General features: G+C 44.2%; 1 protein-coding gene across 3 annotated transcripts in view; it reads left to right on the forward strand.

Annotated features, from left to right (window-relative positions):
- The window catches only part of LOC142210582 (putative oxidoreductase YteT), a 141,989-nt gene that overhangs the window by 68,889 nt on the left and 48,282 nt on the right, over positions 1-24,818 (forward strand). For 2 of the 3 annotated variants that reach the window (XM_075279851.1, XM_075279852.1), the window contains 4 exons: positions 9,065-9,119; positions 10,435-10,527; positions 21,980-22,114; positions 24,469-24,570. In XM_075279851.1, coding sequence (XP_075135952.1) covers positions 9,065-9,119; positions 10,435-10,527; positions 21,980-22,114; positions 24,469-24,570 — 385 coding nt within the window. The remainder of the gene's footprint in view (positions 1-9,064; positions 9,120-10,434; positions 10,528-21,979; positions 22,115-24,468; positions 24,571-24,818) is intronic. The other variant, XM_075279853.1, reaches the window with a different exon arrangement.

Here is a 24,818-nt window from a genome sequence, read left to right on the forward strand (position 1 = left end):
AGACGGGTGCGCTTGTCAGTGATGATGCCACCGGCTGCACTGAACACCCTCTCAGATAGGACGCTGGCGGCAGGACAGGACAGCACCTCCAAGGCATATAGGGCAAGTTCAAGCCACAGGTCCAACTTCGACACCCAATACGTGTAGGGCGCAGAGGGGTCGGAGAGGACAGGGCTGTGGTCGGAAAGGTATTCCCGCAACATGCGCCTATACTTCTCACGCCTGGTGACACTAGGACCCTCCGTGGCGGCACTTTGGCGAGGGGGTGCCATCAAGGTGTCCCAGACCTTAGACAGTGTGCCCCTCGTTTGTGTGGACCGGTGAGAACTTGGTTGCCTACTGGAGGAACTGCCCTCCCTGCCGCCAACGTCACATGCTGGAAACATCTCCATCATATTCTGCACCAATTGCCTGTGGCAAGCATTGATGCGATTGGCCCTCCCCTCTACCGGAATAAAAGACGAGATGTTGTTTTTATACCGGGGGTCAAGGATAGCAAAGATCCAGTACTGGTTGTCCTCCATGATTTTGACAATACGCTTGTCGGTTGTAAAGCACCCCAACATGAACTCAGCCATGTCTGCCACAGTGTTAGTTGGCATGACTCCTCTGGCCCCACCGGAAAGTTCAATCTCCATTTCCTCCTCATCCTCCATGTCTACCCATCCGCGCTGCAACAATGGGACGATTCGAAGTTGCCCGGAAGCCTCCTGTATCACCATCACATCATCGGACAACTCTTCTTCCTCCTCCTCCTCCTCCATTAAACGCAGTGAAGCGGACAGATGTGTGGACCTACTCTCCAGCTGTGACGGATCGGATGCTATCCCTAACTCCTCTGTGTGATCTGAGTTATCCCTGATGTCAATCAGGGATTCTCTCAGAACACACAAGAGCGGGATTGTAAGGCTCACCATCGCATCCTCAGAGCTCACCCTCCTTGTGGACTCCTCAAAGACCCGTAGGATGTCACAAAGGTCTCTCATCCATGGCCACTCATGGATGTGAAACTGAGGCAGCTGACTTTGTGGCACCCTAGGGTTTTGTAGCTGGTATTCCATCAAAGGTCTCTGCTGCTCAACCACTCTATTCAACATCTGAAACGTTGAGTTCCAGCGTGTGGGGACGTCGCACAAAAGCCGGTGTTGTGGCACATGCAGGCGTTGCTGGAGAGATTTTAAGCTAGCAGCGGCTACTGTCGACTTGCGAAAGTGGGCGCACATGCGCCGCACTTTCACCAGTAGCTCTGGAACATTGGGGTAGCTCTTTAGGAAACGTTGCACCACTAGGTTGAAGACGTGGGCCAGGCATGGAACATGTTGGAGTCCGGCAAGCTCCAGAGCTGCTACCAGGTTCCGGCCGTTATCACAAACGACCATGCCTGGGCCCAGGTGCAGCGGCTCAAACCATATTGCCGTCTCATCGAGGAGGGCATCCCTCACCTCGGAGGCAGTGTGCTGTCTGTCCCCCAAGCTGATCAGCTTCAGCACAGCCTGCTGACGTCTACCAACGCCAGTGCTGCAACGTTTCCAACTTGTAGCTGGGGTCAATCTAACAGCGGAGGAGGAGGCGGTGGCGGAGGAGGAGGCGGTGGCGGAGGAGGAGGCGGTAGAGGAGGAGGAGGAGGGGGGTGTTCTTCTCGTGTCCCTGCCAGGAATGTTAGGCGGGGAGACGAGGTACACCGGGCCAGTTTGGGAAGCAGTCCCAGCCTCAACTACATTCACCCAGTGTGCCGTCAGTGAAATGTAGCGTCCCTGTCCGCATGCACTTGTCCACGCGTCGGTGGTCAAGTGGACCTTTGTGCAAAGCGCGGAACTAAGGGCCCGCCTGATGTTGAGTGACACGTGCTGGTGCAAGGCGGGGACGGCACACCGGGAGAAGTAGTGACGGCTAGGGACGGCATAGCGAGGTGCCGCAGTTGCCATCAGGTCCAGGAAGGCGGGAGTTTCAACAAGCCGGAACGCCAACATCTCCTGGGCCAGCAGTTTAGCAATGTTGGCGTTCAAGGCTTGCGCGTGTGGGTGGTTAGCAGTGTATTTCTGCCGCCGCTCCAATGTCTGAGAGATGGTGGGTTGTTGTAAAGAAACGCCTGATGGTGCCTTTGATGGTGCAGGAGAAGGAGATAAGACAGGACCAGGGGAGGATGAGGTAGAAGTCAACAAAGTGGCGGAGGCAGATGAAGTGGTGTCCTGGCTCGTCCTCTGGAGTGCATCGCCAGCACAGTCAGCAGTGGCAGTGGCAGAGGCAGTGGCAGTGGCGTGAACGGCAGGCGGCCTTTGTCCTGCCGTTGCTGCCTGCCACTGATTCCAGTGCTTGGATTCCAAATGACGGCGCATTGAAGTGGTGGACAGGTTGCTCTTCTCAGAGCCCCTAATCAATTTCGAGAGGCAAATTGTGCAGACAACACTATATCTGTCCTCGGCGCATTCCTTGAAAAAACTCCACACCTTCGAGAAACGTGCCCTCGAGGTGGGAGTTTTTCGGGGCTGGGTACGAACTGGAACATCTTGGGAGATTCCGGGTGTGGCCTGGCTTCGCCTAAGCTGCTGACCTCTGCCTCTGCCTCTAGCTACCCTTTTTGGTGCTGCACCTGCCTCAACATCCACACTACTTTCCCCGCTTGACATCCCCCCTGTCCAGGTCGGGTCAGTGTCCTCATCATCCACCACTTCCTCTTCCAACTCCTGTCTCATCTCCTCCTCCCGCACAATGCGCCGGTCAACTGGATGCCCTGACGGCAACTGCGTCACATCATCGTCGATGAGGGTGGGTTGCTGGTCATCCACCACCAAATCGAACGGAGATGGAGGAGACTCTAGTGTTTGAGCATCTGGACACAGATGCTCCTCTGTTAGGTTCGTGGAATCGTGACGTGGAGAGGCAGGTTGAGGGACAATGAAAGGAGCGGAGAACAGCTCTGGGGAGCAGGGACAGTTTGGGTTATTGTTCTGTAAAGCTTCGGAATTTTGGGAGGAAGGAAGACAAGACTGTTGGGTAATAGGAGGAGAGGAGGCAGAGTCTGACTGGCTGCTGGACAATGTGCTGTAAGCGTTCTCTGACAGCCATTGCAAGACCTGTTCCTGGTTCTCGGGCCTACTAAGGTTTGTACCCTGCAGTTTAGTTAATGTGGCAAGCAACCCTGGCACTGTGGAGTGGCGCAATGCTTGCTGCCCCACAGGAGTAGGCACGGGACGCCCTGTGGCTTCACTGCTACCTTGCTCCCCAGAACCATTCCCCCGACCTCGCCCACGGCCTCGTCCACGTCCCTTTCCGGGAGCCTTGCGCATTTTGAATTCCTAGTTAGAAATTGGCACTGTATACCAGTAGTAAAAATTGTGGGTGCACGTAACCCCAATATATTCTTTGAATTACCAGTCAGAAACTGGCACTATATGGCAGTAGCAAGAAATGAGGGTATTTATAACCCCAATATATTCTTTGAATTCCCAGTCAGACAATGGCACTGTATACCAGTAGTAAAAATTGTGGGTGCACGTAACCCCAATATATTCTTTGAATTCCCAGTCAGACAATGGCACTGTATACCAGTAGTAAAAATTGTGGGTGCACGTAACCCCAATATATTCTTTGAATTCCCAGTCAGACAATGGCACTGTATACCAGTAGTAAAAATTGTGGGTGCACGTAACCCCAATATATTCTTTGAATTACCAGTCAGAAACTGGCACTATATGGCAGTAGCAAGAAATGAGGGTATTTATAACCCCAATATATTCTTTGAATTCCCAGTCAGACAATGGCACTGTATACCAGTAGTAAAAATTGTGGGTGCACGTAACCCCAATATATTCTTTGAATTCCCAGTCAGACAATGGCACTGTATACCAGTAGTAAAAATTGTGGGTGCACGTAACCCCAATATATTCTTTGAATTCCCAGTCAGACAATGGCACTGTATACCAGTAGTAAAAATTGTGGGTGCACGTAACCCCAATATATTCTTTGAATTACCAGTCAGACACTGGCACTATATGGCAGTAGCAAGAAATGAGGGTATTTGTATTCCCAATATACTCTTTGAATTCCCAGTCAGACAATGGCACTGTATACCAGTAGTAAAAATTGTGGGTGCACGTAACCCCAATATATTCTTTGAATTACCAGACAGACACTGGCACTATATGGCAGTAGCAAGAAATGAGGGTATTTGTATTCCCAATATACTCTTTGAATTCCCAGTCAGACAATGGCACTGTATACCAGTAGTAAAAATTGTGGGTGCACGTAACCCCAATATATTCTTTGAATTCCCAGTCAGACAATGGCACTATATGGCAGTAGCAAGAAATGAGGGTATTTATAACCCCAATATATTCTTTGAATTCCCAGTCAGACAATGGCACTGTATACCAGTAGTAAAAATTGTGGGTGCACGTAACCCCAATATATTCTTTGAATTCCCAGTCAGACAATGGCACTGTATACCAGTAGTAAAAATTGTGGGTGCACGTAACCCCAATATATTCTTTGAATTACCAGTCAGAAACTGGCACTATATGGCAGTAGCAAGAAATGAGGGTATTTATAACCCCAATATATTCTTTGAATTCCCAGTCAGACAATGGCACTGTATACCAGTAGTAAAAATTGTGGGTGCACGTAACCCCAATATATTCTTTGAATTACCAGTCAGACACTGGCACTATATGGCAGTAGCAAGAAATGAGGGTATTTGTATTCCCAATATACTCTTTGAATTCCCAGTCAGACAATGGCACTGTATACCAGTAGTAAAAATTGTGGGTGCACGTAACCCCAATATATTCTTTGAATTCCCAGTCAGACAATGGCACTGTATACCAGTAGTAAAAATTGTGGGTGCACGTAACCCCAATATATTCTTTGAATTCCCAGTCAGACAATGGCACTGTATACCAGTAGTAAAAATTGTGGGTGCACGTAACCCCAATATATTCTTTGAATTACCAGTCAGAAACTGGCACTATATGGCAGTAGCAAGAAATGAGGGTATTTGTATTCCCAATATACTCTTTGAATTCCCAGTCAGACAATGGCACTGTATACCAGTAGTAAAAATTGTGGGTGCACGTAACCCCAATATATTCTTTGAATTACCAGTCAGACACTGGCACTATATGGCAGTAGCAAGAAATGAGGGTATTTATAACCCCAATATATTCTTTGAATTCCCAGTCAGACAATGGCACTGTATACCAGTAGTAAAAATTGTGGGTGCACGTAACCCCAATATATTCTTTGAATTCCCAGTCAGACAATGGCACTGTATACCAGTAGTAAAAATTGTGGGTGCACGTAACCCCAATATATTCTTTGAATTACCAGTCAGAAACTGGCACTATATGGCAGTAGCAAGAAATGAGGGTATTTATAACCCCAATATATTCTTTGAATTCCCAGTCAGACAATGGCACTGTATACCAGTAGTAAAAATTGTGGGTGCACGTAACCCCAATATATTCTTTGAATTACCAGTCAGACACTGGCACTATATGGCAGTAGCAAGAAATGAGGGTATTTGTATTCCCAATATACTCTTTGAATTCCCAGTCAGACAATGGCACTGTATACCAGTAGTAAAAATTGTGGGTGCACGTAACCCCAATATATTCTTTGAATTCCCAGTCAGACAATGGCACTGTATACCAGTAGTAAAAATTGTGGGTGCACGTAACCCCAATATATTCTTTGAATTCCCAGTCAGACAATGGCACTGTATACCAGTAGTAAAAATTGTGGGTGCACGTAACCCCAATATATTCTTTGAATTACCAGTCAGACACTGGCACTATATGGCAGTAGCAAGAAATGAGGGTATTTGTATTCCCAATATACTCTTTGAATTCCCAGTCAGACAATGGCACTGTATACCAGTAGTAAAAATTGTGGGTGCACGTAACCCCAATATATTCTTTGAATTACCAGTCAGACACTGGCACTATATGGCAGTAGCAAGAAATGAGGGTATTTGTATTCCCAATATACTCTTTGAATTCCCAGTCAGACAATGGCACTGTATACCAGTAGTAAAAATTGTGGGTGCACGTAACCCCAATATATTCTTTGAATTACCAGACAGACACTGGCACTATATGGCAGTAGCAAGAAATGAGGGTATTTGTATTCCCAATATACTCTTTGAATTCCCAGTCAGACAATGGCACTGTATACCAGTAGTAAAAATTGTGGGTGCACGTAACCCCAATATATTCTTTGAATTCCCAGTCAGACAATGGCACTATATGGCAGTAGCAAGAAATGAGGGTATTTATAACCCCAATATATTCTTTGAATTCCCAGTCAGACAATGGCACTGTATACCAGTAGTAAAAATTGTGGGTGCACGTAACCCCAATATATTCTTTGAATTACCAGTCAGACACTGGCACTATATGGCAGTAGCAAGAAATGAGGGTATTTGTATTCCCAATATACTCTTTGAATTCCCAGTCAGACAATGGCACTGTATACCAGTAGTAAAAATTGTGGGTGCACGTAACCCCAATATATTCTTTGAATTCCCAGTCAGACAATGGCACTGTATACCAGTAGTAAAAATTGTGGGCGCACGTAACCCCAATATATTCTTTGAATTCCCAGTCAGAAACTGGCACTATATGGCAGTAGCAAGAAATGAGGGTATTTGTATTCCCAATATACTCTTTGAATTCCCAGTCAGACAATGGCACTGTATACCAGTAGTAAAAATTGTGGGTGCACGTAACCCCAATATATTCTTTGAATTACCAGTCAGACACTGGCACTATATGGCAGTAGCAAGAAATGAGGGTATTTGTATTCCCAATATACTCTTTGAATTCCCAGTCAGACAATGGCACTGTATACCAGTAGTAAAAATTGTGGGTGCACGTAACCCCAATATATTCTTTGAATTCCCAGTCAGAAACTGGCACTATATGGCAGTAGCAAGAAATGAGGGTATTTGTATTCCCAATATACTCTTTGAATTCCCAGTCAGACAATGGCACTGTATACCAGTAGTAAAAATTGTGGGTGCACGTAACCCCAATATATTCTTTGAATTACCAGTCAGACACTGGCACTATATGGCAGTAGCAAGAAATGAGGGTATTTGTATTCCCAATATACTCTTTGAATTCCCAGTCAGACAATGGCACTGTATACCAGTAGTAAAAATTGTGGGTGCACGTAACCCCAATATATTCTTTGAATTCCCAGTCAGACAATGGCACTGTATACCAGTAGTAAAAATTGTGGGTGCACGTAACCCCAATATATTCTTTGAATTCCCAGTCAGACAATGGCACTGTATACCAGTAGTAAAAATTGTGGGTGCACGTAACCCCAATATATTCTTTGAATTACCAGTCAGAAACTGGCACTATATGGCAGTAGCAAGAAATGAGGGTATTTGTATTCCCAATATACTCTTTGAATTCCCAGTCAGACAATGGCACTGTATACCAGTAGTAAAAATTGTGGGTGCACGTAACCCCAATATATTCTTTGAATTACCAGTCAGACACTGGCACTATATGGCAGTAGCAAGAAATGAGGGTATTTATAACCCCAATATATTCTTTGAATTCCCAGTCAGACAATGGCACTGTATACCAGTAGTAAAAATTGTGGGTGCACGTAACCCCAATATATTCTTTGAATTACCAGTCAGAAACTGGCACTATATGGCAGTAGCAAGAAATGAGGGTATTTATAACCCCAATATATTCTTTGAATTCCCAGTCAGACAATGGCACTGTATACCAGTAGTAAAAATTGTGGGTGCACGTAACCCCAATATATTCTTTGAATTCCCAGTCAGACACTGGCACTATATGGCAGTAGCAAGAAATGAGGGTATTTGTATTCCCAATATATTCTTTGAATTCCCAGTCAGACAATGGCACTGTATACCAGTAGTAAAAATTGTGGGTGCACGTAACCCCAATATATTCTTTGAATTCCCAGTCAGACACTGGCACTATATGGCAGTAGCAAGAAATGAGGGTATTTGTATTCCCAATATATTCTTTGAATTCCCAGTCAGACAATGGCACTGTATACCAGTAGTAAAAATTGTGGGTGTATATAGCCCCAATTCTATTGCTAGGGGACTTGCAGGGTATTTCTGGGGTGAAGGTGGGGGGGCACACCGTTGGAACGGGTATCGGGGTATATATCGGGTATACGGGAATACACTGACAGTGTATTCCATTCAGGATCCTGGGAAAGCTGGGTTGCGGCGATTGAGCCCGTCAGTGCCACGTTACACTGACAAGCTTCTCCCTGGAATGTAGCTCTTATAAGAGCTGTTGGTTGTCTTCTCCTTCCTATCCTAGCCTGTCCCTGCCTACCCAGAATCTAACCCCTAGCTAGCTGGACGGAAACCTCCGTCCTCGGTGAATTGCAAGCTCAGAATGACGCGAAGCTGGGCGTCGCTGTTCTTTTAAATTAGAGGTCACATGTTTTCGGCAGCCAATGGGTTTTGCCTACTTTTTTCAACGTCACCGGTGTCGTAGTTCCTGTCCCACCTCCCCTGCGCTGTTATTGGAGCAAAAAAGGCGCCAGGGAAGGTGGGAGGGGAATCGAGTAATGGCGCACTTTACCACGCGGTGTTCGATTCGATTCGAACATGCCGAACAGCCTAATATCCGATCGAACATGAGTTCGATAGAACACTGTTCGCTCATCTCTACTAAGGACCCATTGTGTTTTTAAAAAATTCCAATGCGTTTTTTTTTTCCACAGCATTTTTTTTAGCTGTATTTCACTATGTGGGGCCTTAACCTAAATGTAGATTTCAATGTATATTTACAATTTTCATCCTATGTAGAGCAAGAAGTGACATAACATCAGTCCTGCTTTTTTCGGCTATAGTGGAAATGTCCGTCCAAGTGGTTTGTACTGTAAATTGCTAAGATTTGAGCGCAAAGCCTGCACCAAAAGCCCACAGTGTGGTGTTTTCCCCAGTTTGCATCTCTCCACCCATGACCATTGTAGATGTATATCACACGACAATATGATAAAAGTTTTGTCTGGAGACTTTTTCATTTGTTGTAAGACCAGCATTTCTTCTTTGCAGATGTGTAAAGGTATCTTCTTTTGGAACTTTGTCCCACTTTACTAAAGAAAACAAGGTATGCTTTATTTGAATATGAGCTACACAAGTTTTTTGTGGACTTCTAGGATTATAAGGGTATGTTCACATGGAGGAATTTGCCGCATATTTGAGGACGGATTTTGCCCCCGAATACAGGTAGATTCCTCCTAGAATTCGCCTCCCATTGTTTTCAACGGGAGACAGAAATCGCAGCAGTACACGGAAAAAAGAAGTATCCTGCTCGATCTTGTCACAGATCCTGCGACTGATTTGGCCATGGAGTCCGTGACTCAAGACTTCCTCCTGATTAGGACCATTCCTCTGGGCCTATTCAATGGTGGGAAGTTGCAATGGAATGCCAATGCCCTGCATTAGCATCTGGTCGTGGCCGTCCATGGACGAAAATGCCGGCGGCGGAAATTGAGGAGGAATTTCTCTTCATTTTCCGCTGTATGGACAAACCCTTAGAGCAGGGGTGGGCAATTAATTTTCCCATGGGGCCACATGAGAAATTGAAACGGGTCTAGAGGGCTATGCGCGCTGCGGCAAATTTAGCTCCACCCACTTCTACGCTGACCTAGCCCATTCTCATCCATTTTCCATGTCCCCTACAAAGTATAATGCTCCTACAGCCACCCTAACATTATATGGCCCACGTTATAATGTTCCCCTCCAAAAGTCCCTCTCCTGGTGCCCCAGTTTAAACTGGGGGAAACTAGAGGGGACATGAAACTGGGGCAGATGGAGGGGGACATTAAACAGTGCAGTTAGTTGGACATTAAACTGGGGGCAAATAGAGGCAGACATGTCCCCCTCCAGCTACCCCCTCGGTTTAATATGCTTCTCCAACTGCCCCAGTTTAATGTCCCCTTCCATCTGCCCCCCAGTTTGTCACCCTCCATCTGCCCCCTAGTTTATTGTCCCCCCTCCATCTGCCTTCAGTTTAACTACCTCCTACATCTGCCCCCAGTTCCCCCTCTTGCTCCCACATACTGTCTCTTTTAATCCTCCATTCCCGGCAGGTAGCTTTTTATGTGTAACAGCAACCACACTGTCCTGTGTGGCTCCGCCCACTAACGAGTCTTCGCTTAGTGAGCTAAAGGACCTGTGAAGACGTCATCACAGGTCCTTTAGCGAACTTCCTATTCAGCATCTACTTTTATCCCACAAGCTATGCGGGCCGAACAGAACCAGTCAGAGGGCCCGATGTGGCCCGCAGGCCATACATTACCCAGGTCTGCCTTAGAGGCTTCTATAATTACCTTTGTATATACAGATTTACTACTTAATGACCTTAGAAACATAAATGTTGTATATTAGTTAATTCATTTGCATAAATGTTTGTTCTGTAGCCCAAAGGAGCCAGCAGCCGCTGCTTAGACTGTTCCGTAGAAGAAGGCTGTCCTTATTCAGCACAGAAAGTATATCTGAATAAAGCTAATCGTGTAAGTACTTCTTAGTAAGATATCCTTCTGTATAACACTACTGAATATTCCATATATGAAATAAAATGCTAAGTGCAAAGTTGGCCATAAACTTCTGATTCTTGGTAATAGACTCGGTGGTAAAGTGATGGCATTAAAAGAGCTATCCGGGAACAAGTAAAGCTTACCGTATATTCCCTGTGCTAGATAAGTTTTATTACTGACATATAAGCAGATGCTCCAGAGCCCTTTGTATTAGCTTTGCAGAGTGTAGCTGTGGAGGCCAGAGCTCTCATTCCTCTGTCTGTCCTGCTGATGCTCCAATTCTTGGTCACGTGACTGACTCCACTCTACTCTATGGACCTGCAGCTGGAGTAAAGGGGAGTTGGTGACGTCACTGAGACCCTGAGCAGAAGCAAGGGAGGCAGAGCACGAAGACTACCGGGACTCTGCTGTTCTCTGCAAAGGTAAACGCTGGGCTCCAGGGACCTGGTTACATTTTATTATTAAAACTTAAACCAGTGTATTTCCTGCAATGGATAAGCTTTATTTGTCCTCGAATACCCCCCTTAATAATCCCACGCAGATAGTTGGATATGAAGAGGTGGCCTGGTCTTTTACGTCATGTGGCCTCTGGTTGCTTGTGCATCTCTAAGCAGGGGAATAGATGACTATACAATACACTATGGGAAGAAGTCAAGTCTACAGAGTCAATGTGATGCTTAGGGTTCTGACATTTATGAGAATACAGAACCAGTAGTGAATGTAGCTCGAGTGCTGATTGGTTAGCGTCTGCCATAACAGTTTTCATTCAGGTCCGCTGATGGTAGGCGGGGCTTACGCCACTATCTGAGACGAAATAAACTTATAGATAGTTCGAGTAACCAGAATCGGTTTGTAGTGAAGTGTAGTAGCTCTAATTTGGATTGGTCGGTGTAAGAAAAATGGGCGGGTCCACGTCTGAGAGGTTTACACTGGCAGCATAGAGCTAGTAGTGAATGTAGCTCAAGTGATGATTGGCTGGCGCCTACGATAAGCAGTCTTTCTTTAGGTCCGCCGAGAATGGGCGGAGCTTCTACCGTTATGCTTAATAGACGTATACTGATAATGTAGAACCAGCAGTGAATGTAGCTCGAGTGCTGATTGGCTGGCGCCTGCCACAAGTAGTTTCCATTCAGGTCCGCCGATGATGGGCGGGGTTTATGCCACTATCTGAGATGAAACCAATGTACAGGCAGTTGGAATAGCCAGGGTTGGCTTGCAGCGAAGCGTAGTAGCTTTAAGTTTGATTGGTCGGCGAAAAAAATGGGCGGGTTTATGTCTACGAAATGTACACTGGTAGTGTAGAGCCAGCAGGGAATGTAGCTCAAACGATGATTGGCTGGCATCTATGATAAGCAGTCCCCCTTCAGGGCCGCTGAAAAAGGGCGGAGCCTATGCCGCTATTTGAAATGGAACCAAGTAGCTCCGTTCGCGATTGGTTAGAGTAGGAAGATAGGCGTGTCTAGAATGCAGACAGGTATTGGGAGAAGCGGTCTTCTTTCAAGTCCTCCGATGAGGGCGTGGCTAAAGCGATTCTAAGCCTATCAGAGGATAGATATGTTCCAGGAGAATAAAAGTCACAAAAAAGTTTATAAAGTAATAAAGTTAAGGCGATATGATGTTATAAGTGTTTGTTCTGATCTATTGATAATGTTTTTTAAAAGGTTTTTAATGTTGTGTCTATTTTTGAAGTGTTATATTAACGTAATGTCTGTAGGAGTGGCAAAATTGCGTATCCTGTTAAATAGCGGGCGGAAACGCTCAGTTGGAGGGAGCCTGATGAAGTGCAGCATGCACGAAACGATCATCGCTTCTGTCAGATCTTGTTTAATCTATATTCAATCCCGTATGTGAGTGACACAATGTGTGTTTTTTTAACGGAATGAATTAAAATTTTGTCAAGTTTTAACTACTGGCTGGCTAGTGCCCTGCTTTTTTTCTATGTTGCTGTACTTAGGGTTCTGACATTTATGTTTAATTTTACTTTATCACATATAAGGTTAGGCTCAAACCTGCATTCAGGTTTCAGTTTGGGATGTCCACTTGGGGACCCCCGTACGGAAACATAACTCACTTAAAAAAGTGGTTGCCTTTGGAAACCTGCGGACCCCATAGACTATAATGGGGTTTGCTGGGTTACTGCCCGGTTTCTGTCCGAAAAAGGCAGAAAATGCGGAGAGAAAAGTGCTGCTTGCAGGTCTTTTCTCTGCATTTTTAGAGAGGAATGGGGAACGCAGGACTGGACGCAGGTGTGAACCTAGTCTTACCTACAAAAACATTGTTACAGACCATTTACCCCCCAGCAGGATCCCTGCCCCACTGCTGAAAATGGTTTGAAGAAATTGACAAATAGTTTGGTTAAAGGATCTTGCAGCGCTGGAGTCCTGGGTTCAAATCCCACCAGGAACAACATCTGTAAGGAGTTTGTATGTTCTCCCCGTGTTTGCATGGATTTCCTCTCATTCTACAAAGACAAACTGATAGGATAAAAACTTTATGACTTTATTCTTCGATAGGCCACCAATATCAAATCGCTGAGAGTCCAACTTCTGACAACCCAACAATCAGCTGCAGCCTCTTCATTATTGGGTACAGCAAATCTCACAGAACAATAGTAAATGGCAGTACTGTGTATATTTGCACATAGTGTATGGCACTGTGCCTATCAAACAATGATGCTTGCAAACAATTATTCCACACCTCCACTTTGGTTTCGAAATTTACCAGATCTCAATCTAATTGAGTCTTTGTGTGATGTATTCAAAATCTATGGAAACAACATCTTGCAAAATTCAGTACTTAAAGAGGACCATTCAACACCTTTGTCAAGTTCAGCTTTTTGCATCATTTAATAGTCCACACTGACTCTGGCACAGTTGGAATTTTTTTCTCTAGCCCCCACCATTCCCAAGTAATAAGTGCTGTTAGTTTTGATATCCCATATGTTATTTAGGTTCTGTACAATCTGGTGGGCAGTGTCAGGCAGGAGCAGGGAAGGGGTGTGATTCTGAGTCAGTGTTACAAGGGGTGTGAAACTGGCTGCCTCTGACTGAAACTCTGATTCTGCTCTTGCCTGACGCTGCCCACCTGCCAGTACAGAGCCAAATCGAAAAACAGTTTTGCCACACCTGTGTGTGACCTATAGATGCAGTCTGAAAGTGCATATGCCATTTGATCTCTTAACGGTTTGTTGGCATTGCCGTTATTGCTGTATATATTATCACGTGTATGAGCTATAAGACAATGCAGCAAAGCTGTGTGCATGCTATTCTGCATTCCTTCACAGTATCCACATGTGACAATGCTATAGACTGCAGTAGTTGTAAATAGTACTAAAATACTGCTTGCATGTCTAGGACACACAGGATAGTTGGGGCTGCAGAGTGAGCTAGCATGCTGTAGTTGGCTTTCAATGGGGGACAGAAAAGAATTACTACACATTATTAGCTCACACAGAAGAGGAGAACATTGCTTGTCACTGACTATGAGTGCAAGGTTCCACCAGAGCATCCTGTAATCTGTCCCAGTGTCGCGGCCACTAGAGGCAAGCTTCACAGAACAATAGATATTGGATAGCAAGTTAGCGGTATCGAAGATATATACATGCACCTTCAAAAAGATTTTTTGGGGAGTATCCACTCTTCACTGTAGGCTTTTTCCAAATGATGCCTCAAAACAGTCCAAGCTTCAATACAGAGGTCTAATGAAGGGGTGTATACTTTCCAATAGAGACTTCGGCACAGATGTCAATGTAGCGTTACTTGTGTTCTGGCCAGTAAAAGCCTGCTATTGGATTTTGGACTGCTTTGAAGCATCATTTAGAAAAACTCTACAGGTAAGGGTGGATATTCCTGAAAAATCAATTTGAAGGTGTTTGTGAGTCCCCGGATGGCCACTATTCCATTCTAACCACATACTATTTAAGGTAGGATGTTTTAGGGCTAGTTCACACGCAATTCGCATGTGCATATTCCGTTACGGCTGCAGCAACGGGGTGCAGGTGCTGTGCACGGTATCCCATCGCGGCTTTCCGCTCCAGATTAGGCCCAAATGAATGGGCCTAGTCCGGAGGGTGCTGTCGCGAGGCGGACACCGGGGCTGATTCATCCGCGGAATCCGCCTGAAAAAAGGGCAGCAGTCTACATAGACCACCATTGTGAGGGGGCGGATTATGACATGGATTCCGTGCCAAAATTCGCCCCCTCTTGTCCCGTGTGAACGGGGCCTTAGGCCAAAACAACCTAGTATCAACTCAACTTGCTATTCAAGTTCTTGTTGCTTACACAACGACCCGAGGTACAGTGCCACCCGTAAGGGGGAAGTGGGGATAGTCATAGCATTTATACAGTATATATTATTTGAAAGTTTCACACAAGGGTGTGCTCTGCAATTTTAATGATGATTATATCAGCCATCTTATGAGTACAGGCTAGTTTGGATCTGCTGCTACTGTGTTGGTGCCAGATACCACACGATATACCACAGGTCTTGTGGAGTCCATGCCTTTATGAGATGGGCCTGCATATTATTAGGGGGTATGACTGACTAGTGTATAGCATGCCATCCTAAGCCAGAAAGTCTAATAATCTGGCATTTGTTTTCCCTTATGAATCTTTAGCATAATGTGAATTTTCACTAGCGCAGAAGACTAGGGCTTGTTCAAATCTGCGCCCAGTCTCCGTTCTGCAGGTTTCCGTTTCCTGCACAAAACAGAGGCAGGATACGGAAACCTGCAGAACTCTTTCAAACCCATTCATTTGAATGGGTTTGAAAGATGTCCGGCCGTGAGCGGCGGTGAGCGTTTTATACTCTCCGCCGCGAAACCGTTTTTTTAAAACCGGACACAGAACCGGACATGCAGTACTCTGTGTCCGATTTTAAAAAACGGTTTCGCGGCAGAGAGCAGAAAACGCTCACCGCCGCTCACGGCCGTACCCGATCTGACAGGTTTCCGTCTTCTGCATGCAGAAGACGGAAACCACAGAACGGACTGCCGAACGCTAGTGTGAACCGCAGGGAGAACCCAATAGTAAATGCCTCTGTTTATTATGCAAATTCATAATGGATGGTTGCGTGCGGAAGGGGTTTAATATTGATGACCCTATCCTTAGATGAGCTGTTCAAAGTGGCCTTGGAGGAGAGACATTTCTTCTTCACATGCTACATTCATCAGTCTCCCGTCTTGCTTGTGGCTCAGTTCCATCCAGGTGAATGGGACTGAGCTGCAATACCAATTTCAGCCACTATACAACATTGTGCTTGGAATTCAATGAAGAGTATGCAGTGCCCGTCCAAGTGCTGTGACCTCTACATGGTGGGGTGACAGGTGTCAGACCACCCCTAATCTAATATTGCTGACTTATCCAGGATAACCACTTTAAAATTTCCTTTTGGGCTTCTTATCATTTGCGTTTATGATCTTTAAGTAAAACCATCTAATAAACAGAACATTTGGTAATCTATGTTAAGTAATGCCAAATTAAAGTGTCTACCAAATGCTGAGCATGTAAAAAACCTAATAGTTAATTTTTAGTTAACACAGACAGTTAACCAATAAACCCAATTCATCATGTGCCCATTTTGTTAGAGAAGTCCCTGTCTTTTGATCTCTTTTGAACTGTCATTTAAGACATAGTACAAATGCAGAAAACCAGGATAGTAGCAGCAAGTAAAAGCTCACATACATCTGGCATTGTGGGGCCACGAGGAGCAGAGGGTCTGTGCAGGGGACAATATAAGTGCAGGCTATTAAGTAAGCCATTGTTCATAGGCGGCTGCTCAGAAGATTGCCATCTGCTCATTACAGCCATGCCAAACCTCCAGCATACGTGTAGTAGACAGAAACGGGTCTGACTAGCACAAATGAATGTGGAAGCAAGAAAGGGGAGAGACTTGTATGACCAGATACAATAGGCCCGTGCCGTCTGCCAGGAGCCAGCGCCGATACTTAGAATACATCTGCTCGGCAGACTGCACCTCCCTTTATTTCCTGCTTGCTTTGTAGATGAGAAAATCTGACATCTGTTCAGATTCTGTGAAACATAGGAGATAAATGTGCGCCTGTTACTTCTACTCATGGATTTACTTCTATCTGCATGAATATTGTCATACGGTATTTCTATATGATGATGGTGCATGATGGATTTGGGAGAACATCCACATTGTGACACCATAAAGGGATTGTCCAAAGGGGTTCAAAGTCCCAACTATCCCTTGGATATAGATCAGGTAGCATAAGTGTCATGTATGAGATTCTGGAAACATCTGCATTCTGCAATGCTTAAAGAACTCGTGCAGGACTTCAAAAAATGGCGGCTTTCTTCTCAGGAAGTGACATCACATGGCCATGCTGCGGCTCAACGCCATTCATTTTGATGTATCAGAGATGTGGCATTGCAATGTGAGCAACAGAAGTGAAGAAGAAGACAGCAGCCATGTTTTCAAAGTTCTGTACAACTCCTTTAATGGATTTATCTCAGAAGGTTTCCAGAAGAAAGTACTGCGCTTATCCACAGGCTGTGTCAGGTATAACAGCTCAACTCTGTTCACGTGAATCAGGATGAGCAGCAATACCAGACACAACCCATAGACAACAGTGATGCTGTTTGTGGATTAGAAAAGACCTTCTTTTCTTTGTACACAGTATAAATGGTGCAGTCATAAGCACGTGTTGTATATTAAACATGTATCCACCTTTGGGCACAGTTTTAAGGAATGAATCTACATAAAAAGTTGGGTAACGTTGCCAATGTGTTTGGCATTCTTTTGTCATGTAGTGTCACATATTGTCCCAATTTCGGCCTTATCAGACCTTCCTCAGATGCTTATACAGTCCTATGAAAAAGTTTGGGCACCCCTATTAATCTTAATCATTTTTTGTTCTAAATATTTTGGTGTTTGCAACAGCCATTTCAGTTTGATATATCTAATAACTGATGGACACAGTAATATTTCAGGATTGAAATGAGGTTTATTGTACTAACAGAAAATGTGCAATATGCATTAAACCAAAATTTGACTGGTGCAAAAGTATGGGCACCTCAACAGAAAAGTGACATTAATATTTAGTAGATCCTCCTTTTGCAAAGCTAACAGCCTCTAGTCGCCTCCTGTAGCTTTTAATCAGTTCCTGGATCCTGGATGAAGGGATTTTGGACCATTCCTCTTTACAAAACAATTCAAGTTCAGTTAAGTTTGATGGTGGCCGACCATGGACAGCCCGCTTCAGATCATCCCACAGATGTTCAATGATATTCAGGTCTGGGGACTGGGATGGCCATTCCAGAACATTGTAATTGTTCCTCTGCATGAATTCCTGAGTCGATTTGGAGCGGTGTTTTGTATCATTGTCTTGCTGAAATATCCATCCCCGGGGTAACTTCAACTTCGTCACTGATTCTTGAACATTATTCTGAAGAATCTGCTGATACTGAGTGGAATCCATGCGACCCTCAACTTTAACAAGATTCCCGGTGCCGGCATTGGCCACACAGCCCCAAAGCATGATTGAACCTCCACCAAATTTTACAGTGGGTAGCAAGTGTTTTTCTTGGAATGCTGTTTTTTTTGGACGCCATGCATAATGCCTTTTTGTATGACCAAACAACTCAATCTTTGTTTCATCAGTCCACAGGAACTTCTTCCAAAATGAAGCTGGCTTGTCCAAATGTGCTTCTGCATACCTCAGGCGACTCTGTTTGTGGTGTGCTTGCAGAAACGGCTTCTTTCTTATCACTCTCCCATACAGCTTCTCCTTGTGTAAAGTGCGCTGTATTTTTGACCGATGCACAGTGACATCATCTGCAGCAAGATGATGCTGCAGCTCTTTGGAGGTGGTCTGTGGATTGTCCTTGACTGTTCTCACCATTCTTCTTCTCTGCCCTTCTGATATTTTTCTTGGCCTGCCACTTCTGGACTTAACAAGAACTGTCCCTGTGGTCTTCCATTTCCTTACTATGTTCCTCACAGTGGAAACTGACAGGTTAAATCTCTGAGACAGCTTTTTGTATCCTTCCGCTGAACAACTATGTTGAACAATCTTTGTTTTCAGATCATTTGAGAGTTGTTTTGAGTAGCCCATGATGCCACTCTTCAGAGGAGATTCAAATAGGAGAACAACTTGCAATTGGCCACCTTAAATACCTTTTCTCATGATTGGATACATCTGGCTATGAAGTTCAAAGCTCACTGAGGTTACAAAACCAATTTTGTGCTTCAGTAAGTCAGTAAAAAGTAGTTAGGAGTATTCAAATCAATAAAATGATAAGGGTGCCCATACTTTTGCACCAGTCAAATTTTGGTTTAATGCATATTGCACATTTTCTGTTAGTACAATAAACCTCATTTCACTCCTGAAATATTACTGTGTCCATCAGTTATTAGATATATCAAACTGAAATGGCTGTTGCAAATACCAAAATATTTAGAACTAAAAATGATTAAGATTAATAGGGGTGCCCAAACTTTTTCATAGGACTGTATGTGGAATAAAGTAGGATATTGGAGTATTTCGCTTCTGGCTCTGTATATGGAAACACGCCGCTTCCTAGTAGGATGAATATGCGGAGTATTCCGTTCACAAGACCAGCGCTATGCAGAATGCTGGATCTTATTTCTATTACATCCTATAGAGTTTACCCTCCACTACAGCATTTCTGATAGGTGGCCCTATGTATTGCATGAACAATGTACAGACTACGTACATGAAACTAATGTACCTCTATGGATTACCTGTACGGCACAGGCCCAGAGGGGGAGAACTTCTGTCCATGGGATGAAGGGCAGGACTGTTGTGCCAGAGACTGAGCGGATATTAGGGTTGTGTCAGAAATACTATGAGAACGTATATGCCTCATGGTGACATATTTGGAGACTCACCTGTCGAGTTATGTAGGTAGGACTCAAATGTAGTTATTGAGTCGAGAAGACCAGGTTTTTCTTGAAAAGCCATTTACTTTAGAGGAATTGCAATTGGTAGTAGGTGCTATGTCTAAAGAGAGAGCCCCAATAGGTAAGGAATTTGGGGAGGAAATATTACCTACATTATCGGAAGTGCTGAATGTTTGTTATGAGTGGGGTAAATTGCTGGATTTCTTCTATGATATTGGTCTGATCCAAAGAGGGTAAAGCCACTCAATTCCCGGACTCCCACTGGTACCATCCTGTATAGGTGCTGACAACTGACATGAAAGTACTGGCAAAAGTTCTGGCTTCTCGATTGTCGTGGGTGGTGTCCTGAGTGTCCTCTATAGTACATAGTGACCAGTTGGGATTTCTGTCTTCCTAAATCTACATAATTTTTTTCTTGAACCTTCAGTCGTCCCCAGAAGTTCCTGCTGATAAGGTTGTCTTCTCCTTAGATGTAGCTAATGGTTTTCTGTGGGTCGTGCTGACTAAATTGTGGTTTGGGTCCAGGTTTTGAGATGGTTATAGCTGTCATAGAAGGCCCAGGTGGCTAGGGCTTTATCAGAGAGCATTAGCTTGGCCAGAGGGACAATGCAGGGTGCCCCCTATCGCTGCTGGTGATTGCTCTGGCGATAGAGTCCCTTGCTTGTCTGCTTTGGCAGGGTGATGAAATAATTGGCCTTAGTTTGATGAAAAAGTGGCGTTGTACATTGAAGGTTTACTGTCTTTCTGGCCGAGGTGGACAATATTTTTCATCAGGTTATAGACCTTATTAAGGATTTGGGGGAAATTATGGGCCTTACTGCTGACTAAACAAAATAGGTTCTCCTTCCTTTAGATCCATTTGGGACAACCCAGGCAATCTCTGACCTCGGGATCCCGCTAGCGATGGAATTGGGGATTAGGGTGTCTGCTAGGGTACAGAATTACTTTGACCTTAATCTGCAACCCCATCTGGTCAGAAGGTAGAGACATGGGTAAAGTTACCATTATAAGCGTTGGAAACTCAATTAGGTAAGATGGCATTATGCCTCAGGTATTGTATGTGGTATGCAATTCCCTGGCGTGGATTACAAAATATTTGTTTTGCAGAATACATAACTTATTTCAAGATTTGGTGTGAAAGTCGGGGTTTCCAAGAATTAACATGGAAAAATTGCAACTGCATAAAGATGAAGGGGCCTTGTATTACCAAATGCATGGATCTATTTCCTATCAGCGTAGTTTCAACACTTTAGTGTGTAGGCTGTGGAGGATATCTGGTCATCTAGTACATGGAACTTACTTTACTTGAGGGAAGGACAAACACCGCTTGGGGCATAGGAGGCTCACGGTTTGTGCAGGGTTGCGGCCTGTAGGCCTACATTGTCTTCGATGCAACTGGAGGGCATTACTACGGTAGGTGGAGATATGTACAGTGCTATAAACTGTATATGAGTGGGGCAATTGGAAGATGAATTTGAGCTAGATAATATGTTTTATTGATATTGCAGGCGACATCTTTGAATTTACTAGTGGGCTCCCTGGGGATCTTGGAGAACATTGTGAAGGAGGAGGGTTAAAGGGTATTAATTTTGTTGTCTTATAGAAGTTTGTTGCTCCGGTTTGTAGGAGATCTGATGGTGAGGGGGAAAGGTTAAGTGGTAATGGAGGACTGGAAGGCCATTAGGGCATCACTTAGAAGGTTGCCCATTAATGTTGCCCAGTGCCAATCCCAGTTGTTCCTTTTTCACAGAGTATAAAGGACCCACTGCTGCTTCATAGGATGAGGATTCTGGGGGATGTATGCTGCCCTAGACTGTGGGGGAGATCAAGCAGACTTGTAGGGCATTGGAAGAGTTATGGCGGGGAACTCAAGATTTTACGTATAAAGTGTTCTTGTTGAGATTGCCAGAGACCCCAATTGGGGGTGTAAGCATGTCTGGGAGGCAAGGAAGGGAACTCAATGGAACATTTGGCTGTATCTAAAATATTGGACCATGTGAGGAAGAGCATTGAAAAACACTTGCCAACGGAGAGCGAAATTATTCGGGCCATTAATAGTACTATCGGAATGGAACAGAAAGTGTATATGAAGAGGGGAGCGTTGCAGAAGTTTGACAAATAATGGGGATGGATTACTCTGGTCAAGCTTTTAGAGAGTTGCGAAGGAGTAGGCTGCTTACTTTTGGGGATTACTTTTAGGGGAATTGAGCCCTCTCGAAGAGAGGTAAATTTGGGTTGATGGTACTTACATCCTTCTAGTTCCTGACCTTCTCTAGAATGTGTTATCTGTGGTCATTGGGATTTGAAGATAAGACAGAAAGGAGGGGTGACCTGTTCATGAGGAGGGGTCCGAGGCAGTACATTCTTTATGCTATAATGTATTATACCAAGCTGTGTGTACGTTATTTGTGCATTTATGATGCAGATTTAAGAGCCTCAATAAATGTTTCTTGATTAAATAATAAAATCTATGGATTACCAGACTTTACTGCTTGAGATCTTATTTTGTAATAACTATATTTTTACGTATCTTGTGTTTCAGTTAAACTTTGGCTGGCCTGTGTCTGTTGTATGTAGTAATGGGGTCTATGATATTGAATCGCTGACTGATGCATTGAAGACTGGTCCATATGGAAGATGTGTCTATGAGTGTGACAATGATGTCGCCAGCAACCAGGTAAATGAAGGGGAAATGTCAAATACAGATATAATTATTATTATTATTATTATTTATTTATATAGCACCATTAATTCCATGGTGCTTTACATTTGGGACATATTGCTTTACATATAATTAGGGTTTTGCTTCATGCACATCAACACTGGGGATCCATCCAATCATGTGGGTCCTGTGTCCCCAGTTTCAATATATCAACAGTCGTACATGCACCTTGCTGTTCCATTCAATCTCTTTCTGACTGATGTAGATAGCTATATTTGTCTTTCTCTGTCAGTCAAAAATGCAAGACTAAAGGGCTTGTCTAGTATCAGAAAATAAATGTTATTGTTTGGATAGTGAAAAGTTTTACAGCTTACCAATATAATTTCTCTATCAGGGCTCGTTCACATCTGCGCCGGCACTCCGTACTTGAGGTTTCCGTTTCCTGCATAAAACAGAGCAGGAGACGGAAACCTGCAGGAGTGTTTCTCACCCATTCATTTGAATGGGTGAGAAAGCTGTCCGGCGGTGAGCGTTTTGCGCTCTTCGCCGCAAAACCGGGTTTTTTAATCCGGAGACAGAGTCGGACATGCAGTACTCTGTGTCCGGATTTAAAAAATCCGGTTTCGCGGCGGAGAGCATAAAACGCTCACCGCCGCTCCCGGCCGGACCCGGTCTGTGCTTTCCGTCTTCTGGCATGCAGAAGACAGAAACCACAGAACAGAGTGCTGAATGCAGGTGTGAACCTAGCGTTACTTCTTTAGTTTTTTACATCTTTGCTTGCTGTCATTCTTAGTTTACTTCCAGTGGATAAAACTCAGTCCATGGTCTGTGATATACAGTCCATGATCATGTGATATGCAGTCCATGATCATGTGATATTCAGTCCATGGTCATGTGATATACAGTCCATGATCTTGTGTAGAGATGAGCGAATTGAAGCTGATGAAGTGAAATTCGAATTTCAGGAAACATTCAATTTGCATCAAATCCGGATTTCCTCACACAGCTCTGATTGTGGGTTTTAAGCTCTTGACCGAGGCATACAAGGAGTTCCGCCATACTACATGTCCAGAGAAGAAGTAGAGCTGTGGAGAAATAAAGGGGTGGGAGATTTGGCCTCACCGACGCTTTTTTCCCAGACTGATCGTGAACTTGTGGGTCCTGAGTCTCCCTGAATGGGGCGATGTGTACATCAATTATTCTTCATTCATCTGTTTGGAACATCTGGAGACAGCTGAACTACTATCTTGTAGAGATGAATGGAGCGTATCAGACATCCACCTTCATCACTACAAAAATATAGAGAGACAAAAGATCCCCTTCCTGAGAAAGAGATAGGGGAAAGCACCTTTAATAGTTAAGAATAGAATAGAAAAGGTTGTTTCTCCTTGGAAACCTTCTTGTAGCAATGGCAAAGTTACTTTTCTCCCTGTAGGACCTGGCGTAGTGATGATGCGAGAGGAATGAGTACTCTCTGCAGTTTTCATTTGACTTTAAAGGGATTAAAATGCTTTTTTTTCTCGATAACCTGTAGGAATAGCCTTAAGAAAAGCTATTCTTCTCCTACCTTTAGATGTCTTCTCCGCGCTGCCGTTCGATAGAAATCCCGGTTTTCTTCGGTATGCAAATGAGTTCTCTCACAGCACTGGGGGCAGGCCCCAGTACTCAGCACTGAGGGCGTCCTCAATGCTGCGAGAGAACTCATTTGCATCCTGAAGAAAACCGGGATTTCTACCGAATGGCAGCGCGGAGAAGACCTCTAAAGGTAGGAGAAGAATAGCCTTTCTTAAGGCTATTCCTATACATTATCAAGGAAAAAACAAAGCATTTTAATGGTAGAATCCCTTTAACAGCTGATCGTGGAGAATTTTGTCAGGATGATACCTCTCCTCTCCATCATTTCTTTGCCCAATGTATAAAATAGAAAGTTGTCCAAGACGGGCAACCTTTTAAAGGGTTTTCCCCTCAGTGGAAGCATCTTACATATACCATCTCCTCATGTAGAGTGACTGCAGGACCTCCACTTACCACAGCTTATTAATGCTTTTTTCCATTCATTGGTGCTCTCATCCACCACCGCTATAGGGAACAGCACTGACTCATGTGCTCTAGCTGTATTTCAGTCTTTTTCACAGTGGATGGCCAAGAAAAAATTCAGATGGGTTTGTATTGCTTCATTCAGGCGACCAGTGTGGTCTACATCATGAAATGATGTCTTATCTTATCTTATTATTTCAAAATGTGAATGCTCCTTTATGGATAGCCTAACAGTTAAAGTGTCTCATAAAGTCGCCTCTATAAATAAATGTATATAAAACCCATACATTGTCTACTAATGTAACATCATAATAATTGTTCAACATGAACAGGTTGTGAACATGGAATTTCAAGGCGGACAGACCGCTGCATTTACCATGATGGCTTTCACAAATGCCATGGGTGCAAGAAGGACCACTATCTATGGCACTAAGGTAGGATGTGCGGACTTGTAATAACTGTGTTATCAATATTATTCAGCTTAACACAGATCCGGAGATGTTACCTTAACTGGTTTATCTTATGCAGTAAACTTTTATTATATTATAAAGCTGCCAATCTAATCTGAACAACTTCCCGACATTACGCACTTCATTGGAACACTCCAGAATACAGAATTTCTCTACTTTGCACAATCCCTATTTAGATCATAGACTTGCAGGGACCACTAGTGATCAGCTAA

Source organism: Leptodactylus fuscus, chromosome 6 (genome assembly GCF_031893055.1).
Source record: "Leptodactylus fuscus isolate aLepFus1 chromosome 6, aLepFus1.hap2, whole genome shotgun sequence".
Classification (NCBI taxonomy): Eukaryota; Metazoa; Chordata; class Amphibia; order Anura; family Leptodactylidae; genus Leptodactylus; species Leptodactylus fuscus.